The sequence below is a fragment of the Polypterus senegalus genome, chromosome 7 (genome assembly GCF_016835505.1).
Source record: "Polypterus senegalus isolate Bchr_013 chromosome 7, ASM1683550v1, whole genome shotgun sequence".
NCBI lineage: Eukaryota > Metazoa > Chordata > Cladistia > Polypteriformes > Polypteridae > Polypterus > Polypterus senegalus.
This window is the reverse complement of record NC_053160.1, coordinates 111,884,969-111,893,580: the sequence shown is the minus strand read 5'-3', so window position 1 is coordinate 111,893,580 and position 8,612 is coordinate 111,884,969. Positions and strand designations below refer to the sequence as shown.

Below are 8,612 nucleotides of genomic sequence, written 5' to 3'. Positions count from 1 at the left end.
AGAACTGTAGTATGGAATTGACAATCTAGAAATGAATAGCAACAAGGATCTAAATATTGTATGTGTGTATACAGTGTTATCACAAAGAGAACAATTATAATCTCTTTACTACAATAAAAATCTACAATAACAAAATCAATATAGTACTAAAACTGAATTATAATGTTTATGATATTAAGCAGCAGAATGTGATTATTAACAGCTAATAATTTCAAGATGATTGTATTTTGAAATTCGTTACTCTTTTCAAACACATTTTCAACAACATTTTTAAAAACAGTTATCCAGGTGTCTTTTCAGTTGCAGCATACACTTGAGCACAAATTAACTCACAACAGTGGTTGTCGCATTACAAGTTGAATCAGATTAAACTGTTTTACGCTTTAGTACTTGACTTTATCACAAGGTGGCAGCATTTAACAATATTTAAAAAAAAATCAAAGTAAACCATCCTTTGTGATCAAAATACACAAAGGAAAAATAACCACAGTCAACTGTTCACTAAAACTTACAGTTGTTTACCCTTTAATATTTTTAAGCTCATTTTAATTCTTTTTATTATTAACCACAATCCCACTTACGAATTCAGTGTGTTTTCTTAATACAAAACATATTGTAAAAAGTAGCTACAATATAAACACCAAAACATAATGTTGAAACCTAAACAGATACAAGTCATGCAACATACCAAAAATGTACACACTTACAGTGATTTAGGTCCAAGTTTCAACAGTCTTCATCTTCAAACCTCCATCTGGAACATTGGATCTACATTGAAACTGCTCCTTAAAAATTTGTTTGGAGTATATAAATAGAGAGAAATATTTTTTAGAAATATTGTAACAAATAAAAAAATCAAACACGTACAAGAATTGCTAAAAACAAAAAAGTCTGTCTTGGATAAAAAAGAGCTGTCACAGTGAAGCATAACAAAGGTATATTTAAGAATTAAAGAATATTGTTCAAAGTAAGGGTTGTGAAAAGTGTGATGCATATAACCATTATACTATATACAATTAAAATTTATATTGTTAATTTAAGGCATTTGATTTTCAATAGCCATAATGCAGGTTGTTTAAGACAGTTTAAAAAAATTGATCCATCAATTTTTTTACACCTGCTTTATTTGTTCATGGCTTCAAGAGTGTTATGCTTACCTCTGAAGCACAGAGAGCAAGACTGAAACAATTATTGAATAAATCTAGTGTTAACATCTTAATGAATTTTGGATTTTAGAGCGACTAAAGTGTTTAATAAACATACACGTGATTTTTATAACTGGTTAAACACCAACATCTAGTAAATGAAAGGTTTACGCATTTGAAAAATAGAAGTAGCAATTATCAGGTTAATATTCAGTTAAATTAATGTTACTCTCAAGCTTAAACTTTCGGCATATTAATTTTCTGGATCCAATGTGAAATAAGTTATTTAAGATGTTGAAGTGCAGACAGCAAAGCTCATAACGAGTGAGCATCTGAGATCATGTATATCATTTCCAATAGACTGACCACAGCACTACAGTATTACACTGTTTACTGTATATAAAATGCAAATGTGTAGTAGTAACACAGGTAGCTAAATTAAACTGCTTCATGACAAAGTATTATTATATTGTGATTAATTTTTATGTTCTTTGCAACTATCAGATCATATATGAACTTTAATTTAACTTTACGTTAATTAGTAATATTTAAAAATTAAAACATGACCTTTTTATTAGAAGTAAATTTTCAATTAGATGTAACTAATTTACATTGTGTAAACTTACGGTTTAATGCAACATTAAAAGATTATAAAGCTGGCAGCAAAGTATTGAATCAACCTTAATAAGAAGTAAAGCAATTTTTACATCTTGTCTGATGAAGGGACCTGAGATGCCTCAAAACCTTGCATATTGCAATCTTTTTAGTTAGCTAATAAAAGGTGTCATTTTGCTTGATTTCCCATTACATCCATAATGACTAACATGGTAGAACACACTGAATTAACCTTAATAATTTTAGAACACCTGATTCCACTCCCAAAGAAATGTATAATGTAGTATACATGGTGTTTAATTGGAAGTTATCACTAGTTTTTCAGCATTTTGCAGTAGCTTTTCAGTGTAACATTTAGCCTTTTTACTTTTAGGCATAATGTGCATGAATCATTTTCCATAAATAGTAACTTCATAATCAAAAAATGAAACACTCAAATGTTTCAATAACTTTTGTACTCCTGTGTCAAAGATAAATAGTACATTTGAAAATATTCAATGCTTACATATAAATTAAACCAAAGTACTTTATTAGGTTTTTTGAAGTTATCTGAAGAAGCAGACCAAATAAGTATCTTTATTTTTTAAAAAGTAATAAAAAAAGTAAAACAAAGAGTCAGAAACTTACAATTGTGTCTTTAAAAGAAGATTATTTAATTACAAACAAGTGTGAGATGCAATCTCTTACATTCATAAAATGTTTTAAATGCTACTTCAAAAAACATTTCTTTTTGATGTAATGTACAATAACATTTTTAAACTAAAACAAAAATATATTTCAGAAAAACTTTTAGCAAGTTTAATTAGGTCTTACAGACACTCCTGAATTTCAGACCAAGTGCACTTAGATAGTAAAATTTTAAATCATCATATGGGTTATAATGTATTTTGCTGAAGTGTGTGTTTGCCTATTAACCATATTTACATACTCTGACACTTTGGGAAAAAAATAGTGCATAAAATTGAAAAATGCAAGTTTATTTTTTGAAGCAGTCTTTACACATATCTCTTTGGAATCTCAAAATAGGTGATTTTTATTTTTATGCAAATCTACAATTATGAAAAATGTCATGATTGCATTTTTCAGTCTTTACCATATTGCAAATGAAATTCTCCAAGTATATACTGTAATTCATAATATATAATAACTTAAGCACCTGCAAGGGATCTATTTTTAGTGCAGGGTATTTTGACGAATATCAAAGTATTTTTCCATTATATCTGACTGCAAGGGAGGTGATTTAATGATTAATATCCTAATGTAGGCAGAATAATTACAAAACACCAAATAAATACATGCACATAAAAGCATACTGCAGGTGCATCACTTTGAATTTATTGAATATCAAATATTGTTAATAGACTGGAGGAGAGAAAGGAAACACTGCTGGTCATGAAGACTTTCTGAAACTGACTATCAGCTCTCACGGGACAGGATTGCTTTTTTAATTACTGGTAGAATTAATCAGGAATCCTGTATTACACATGAAATTTGCAAAAATAACAAAGCAAAAAAAATTACAGATAAAATGTTTTTTTATTCAACGATACAAAAAAAAATTAAACAATTTAGGCTTCCGTTCAAACTGTTTAACACATTAAAGGAAACTGATGTAAATTCTTTTCAAGTACACCTAAAATCAAGTTTTATATTGATATGTGTTAAAAAAGAAGCATAGTGCTAAACATCCATTAATTTCTAATATATTTTGGTTCGTATTATATTTTTAGTGCCTATTTATTTTCAACCCTGAGGTTATTTTCCTAAAAACAATAAAATTAAAGCAAGCACCAAAACTTTACCTTGAGAACAATAGTTTGCTAAAAACAATTCAGGTTCTTTCAGCTACAGATTTTTGTCTAATATGCAGATGGAAAAGGCAATTTAATCTAAGTAAACATGTTTAGAATCTATTGAAATCACTAGTTTTCTTGGCTGCTCTTGTGATAGAGTCCTGCGTTGCACCCAGCATCCTTGTTCTGGATGTAAGTAAAATCCCTTATCATTCCAGGGAGGGAGTAGTCCATTGGTGGGTGAAAAGACAAAGCTGGCATTAGACCTGGTGAAATGTACGGAGACATAATGCCTGGAATCCCCCTTCCAGCAGCCGAATACGCTAAGTGAAGTGGACTAATGCCAAGTCGGGGATTTATTCCATATATACCCACCTCACTTCCAGTTGTATTTGTATTAGTTTGAAGAGGGGAGAAAGCTGATCTTGGGCAAAGAGCACCTAACCCTAAAGTGGGAAGTCCAAAATTTGAGGGTTTCTGCAGGCCATCTGTTTCAGCTGCTGAGCTTTGTGTACACGGTGAAATGCCACTGTGCTCTTTAGAATTCAGGATTTGCTCAATGGCTTGTACTATATTGCCTTTGCATTGCTGTACAACACATTGAATAAAATCAGGCTTCTGATGTGGGAAAATTTTCATTAAGACATCAGTGGGGTCTTTTTGCTTTTGGGTAGATTCAACAGATATTGAGGAGGATGAGTCTTTGGGCCTCTCTGATTCATTGCTAGATTCAACATCTGAAAACGATACAGATCTTGGACTCGACTCTCTCTCTGAAAGCTGGTCTGAACTTGGAGACTGGATACCAGGTTCTTCCTCTGTTTTTTCAGAAAGTGAGGGTGCCATTTCTCTGAGACCTGAGCTAGAGATGTTCTTGTCAAAGGTTTGCGGCACCTGCAAAGAGCTTTGCAAAAGTAAGGGCCTTCCCATTAGTCCACTGTAAAAGTCATATTTCTGTGCCTTCTCCTCTGAAATAAAGCAGAAGTAAACAAACATTAAGAAGGTGAATAGATATGTAATGTTCTGCTGTATCTTTTAATACGGAGGATGATTTTTTGCCAGCACACTGTACATTAAATTATGTTTACAGTTTAATGTAGGCTAATATTTTACTGTATGAGTGAATATTTCACTTTATAGTCTGGTTAAAACGTCTGTCTAGAGTGGGATTTTATATTGCACTCTATTTCTTACTTTAAATACTAATCAGTGGATGTTACGAAAAGGAAAATGCATTCAAATGAATAATTACAATTTAAAATACCATCAAAATGGTTTGAAGTGATATTGTCCTGTAAGCTAAAACTCGATTTATTTTACAAGGTTTTAAAGGCAATCACATTTTAGGACATTAAAAGAAAAGTTCATATGTACCATTCCCTGGTTTTCTTAAAGAGGCATGATAAAATCATGTCGACCTTCTCCCAATTGAACCACGTCCTTAATTGCAGCCCCGCGTAGGTTTATTACGAGTAAAATTAAGTTAAAGTCCACAAACAAACTTACCTTCATACTTTTTCTCATTCCCGAAGACTTCATACTCTGGAGTGCTGGAAGTAGCGTTTCCCGTTCGTCCAGCCGCACAGATAGCCACTTTTGTCATCGCTAAACCAGCGTCGCCACCTCCTGATGCCGTGTACATGAATTGCAGGTCTCTGGCTTCGCTCTCCTCCTGAGCCTGCTGCCTCCGAAGAGCTACCTGCGCTGCCATTACCCGTTGTCTCTCGGCGATCAAAGTACACTTTGCGCACACGCAGTCTCTCCATCGGCAAAATCGTTTGTGGCCCTTGAGTGCCGATACAACACCATGGTTCCTACATCTGGCACACTTGGGCGTTCGAGGGTATCCCCGCTCCAGAGAGGAGCTGCAGGTCGCTGCTGCACGGAGAAAAAGCTGCGGGGGTCTCAGGAGCGAAGTGGGCATCTGCAAACCACTAGCTGTGAGCGCAGAAGTTGAATGGCTCGGCAAAAGAGGTCGGCTGCTAGAGTCCATCTTTTAGTACTAGGAAAGTGTGTTCGGTAAAGGAACTACTGGAAACGACACCTGCGCCCACTATCTACAATTTCCTTAAAAAAAAAAAAATCCAAACTCTTGCCTCTTCCTTACTACTCTGCTTTCTGTTCAGGTTCTGACTCTTATAGGTAAGTATGCAGAACAATAAAACTGGAAAAAGTGATAATTGAAGCGGATTTAGTCAGAGACGCTTAGACACGCCTCTACCTCGTGTTAAAAAAAAGCCTTTCTTTTCAGTGGTCAATTACCAGTGAAAACACAGATTAGAACAAATGTCAACGTATACTTATCCAAACTTCTTCTGGATCTTAAACGTGTAACTTTTTTCCCAAGAGGACTTTATATCATTATGTTAGTCATACGTTATAAATACAAATCTGGCTTAATTTATTTTTTAGGAGGCAACGCAGCCAACACTTTATTAAATAAACGTTTTTTTTTTAAATAGCGTGTATATACATATTGCTATGTTTTTGAAAGGCGTTTTTGTTAACAACTCTCTAAAAACGTATGAAAAAAAATGTGATTTTTTTTTTTTTATTATGATTGTGATAATTATTTAACATTATGATCTGAGAGTGCAGATCAGCTGTTTCAGGGCAATTGTGAAGATATTGTTAAGCTGTGTTATTTGGTAAGAGGATAGACCATGTATATCCATCCATCCATCCATCCATCCATTATCCAACTCGCTATATCCTAACTACAGGGTCACGGGGGTCTGCTGGAGCCAATCCCAGCCAACACAGGGTGCAGAGCAGAAAACAAACCCCGGGCAGGGCGCGCGCACACACACACACACACACACCAAGCACACACTAGGGACAATTTACAATCACCAATACACCTACATGTGCTCTATTTTCCAGACAGACCTGCAGCAAAATGTCGCAAGGAGTACAGAGCTTTGGCATACTTTAAGGTGCCTAGACACTGTTCAAAAACACTTAATAGCACAATACACCCAACACCAAAACACACTTGACTTGTGAGCAGGCCCATGCAATCCAATATATTTTTAGTTTATTTGACAAATGCTTTACATTGTCAAATATTTCATGTGGAGTTGACGATAATCAGTACTTTCGTTTTAACATATTGCTTGAGACACAATTTAAATATATACATTTCGGTATTCAGTATTCTTTTTATAGCTTTACACTTTGTGCTCCGTTTTCCTCCGCTGTCCCAAGGATGTGCAAACCGGTTAATTAAATAACTTAAAATGGGGCATTACAAGTAGAAGTGCACTGTGAAAGACTGACATTCTGACCAGTTTTGGTTCTTGCCTTGCCTCTGGTATCAAGCAGGGCTACAGCTTGTCACTGCCGTGTAGCCTAAAAACCCAGACTTTGGAATTGGATCTAGAAATGGACAAATCATTAGAAATTAGAGACTTAATGTCAGGCCTTCATGGTATTCTTAAAAATTATCACATTTCTCCGCTAATAATTATATTGCAGAATACTCTCATTTGCTTCTCTGACCAGGATGTAGCATGGCACCACTAAATACGAGTTTATTAAAAAACAAAGCTTAACTTTAATAGAAACAGAGGATAATAGATTTTGACCTGCACTTTGTCTAGTGAACAATTGATCACAGACTTTATTTTCTTGAAGTCTATAGGCTTATTTGCAGTTTAATTATGATCTATCTGATGCCTTTACCCAACCATGATGCATTACATTTGACTATTGACATATATTTTTACAAAACAAAGTATAATAAACAAGAGCATGTATTAAACAAAGTAAAAGCAGAAAGAAGGGATAAACACACGAAGAAACCAGAGTGCAAACAAACAAAAGCAGTTCTATTGTCTCCCAAGGCCAACCTCAGTATTTCTTGGAGGTGGAGTCGTTTGCTCACATTTCCAACTAAAACTACCAGACCACATGCTGCAAATCCCCTTTACTTGATGTCTGTTTTGAGCACTCAGCTGTTCATTCTTTTTCTTCCAGATGGGTGGTTGTACTTTCTCTCTTTCTGAGTAAAACACATTTGACTACTAGCTGTGCAGCACTGGAATTATTTACAGGAGACCTCTGAAATTAGGGTTGGAGGAGGGTGCACATTTGAGTTCCTTTTCCAACAGTTGTTACCATTTATTTTACACATTTTACTTCATGAAATTAGCTCAAAGTGCTTGATGTCCATATACTCCTAAGCTACCTTTTGTCCTAAAATGAATAGCTTTCCAAAGCAGCACTTCCAACCATATTTCTTTAGGTTGGCATATCCTTCTTCCTGTGATATTGTGCCCACTGACACCCCAAAGGTGTTTGTCACCTTTGGTGTTTGCTCCATTCTGTGTTGCTGCCCTACAACCTTAAAAATAAAGTTGCCAAAATGATTTTTCAGAGCAATGCCCCAGGTATACCAGTTGTGGTTTCCAAACAAAATCTATATTAAAAGCATCGTCTTTAGATCAATAACAAGCTCCATTATTAACCATGAGTAGATAACAGATTTGTAAAACATCAATGGGTTCACAATTTTACTCCATTCAATAACACATGCCAAGATCTGTTTTTTTTTTTTGATGTTACTATCCTGCTAGGAAAGGTTACTATACATTAGGAACCACATATTAGGTATTGGCTTCTTTTAGCACACCGTCTCTACATTATTTATATATTTTCAGCACTGTATTTATATGCTTTACTGAAAGCTATTTTTGTTCTGTTATACTATATTTAAATATATAACATTTAATTTTGTATTTTGTTCTGTAACAGATTGCTAGTAATATGTTCAACTAGCTTGGAACTTTACATACTTGATGGTATAAAGAATGTTACCAGAATGTACATATGCACAGCAGGTTAGAGATAATGGAAGTACGAAAATTCAAAAGGCTCAAAAAAAAGGATAGGAAAGATCACATTAGTGCAAACAAATGGAAATTATTACTTGGTGAAATAACAGAACAGTGAAAAGAGATCAAATATATTGTTCGGATTTAAACTTTAAGTCGGAGACTTGTAGATCGTCCAATTCATGTTGCCAGCGAGAATTAAAAGATTCCAAAAACGTTGTTGC

General features: G+C 34.3%; 1 protein-coding gene across 1 annotated transcript; it reads right to left on the bottom strand.

Annotated features, from left to right (window-relative positions):
* Positions 1-2,396: 2,396 nt before the first annotated feature.
* Positions 2,397-5,756, bottom strand: LOC120532786 (doublesex- and mab-3-related transcription factor A1-like). Its single transcript, XM_039759165.1, has 2 exons — positions 5,060-5,756; positions 2,397-4,521 (listed from the first exon to the last, which is right to left on the bottom strand). Exons 1-2 carry the CDS (start codon positions 5,544-5,546, stop codon positions 3,683-3,685), a joined length of 1,326 nt encoding a protein of 441 aa, XP_039615099.1. The 5' UTR covers positions 5,547-5,756; the 3' UTR covers positions 2,397-3,682.
* Between the last annotated feature and the right edge of the window lie 2,856 nt (positions 5,757-8,612).

Coding starts and splice junctions, on each gene's coding strand:
- LOC120532786 (XM_039759165.1), bottom strand. CDS start 5,546: ATGGACTCTAGCAGCCGACCTCTTTTGCCGAGCCATTCAACTTCTGCG. Junction 4,522..5,059: donor GAATGAGAAAAAGTATGAAG/GTAAGTTTGTTT, acceptor GCTTTATTTCAG/AGGAGAAGGCACAGAAATAT.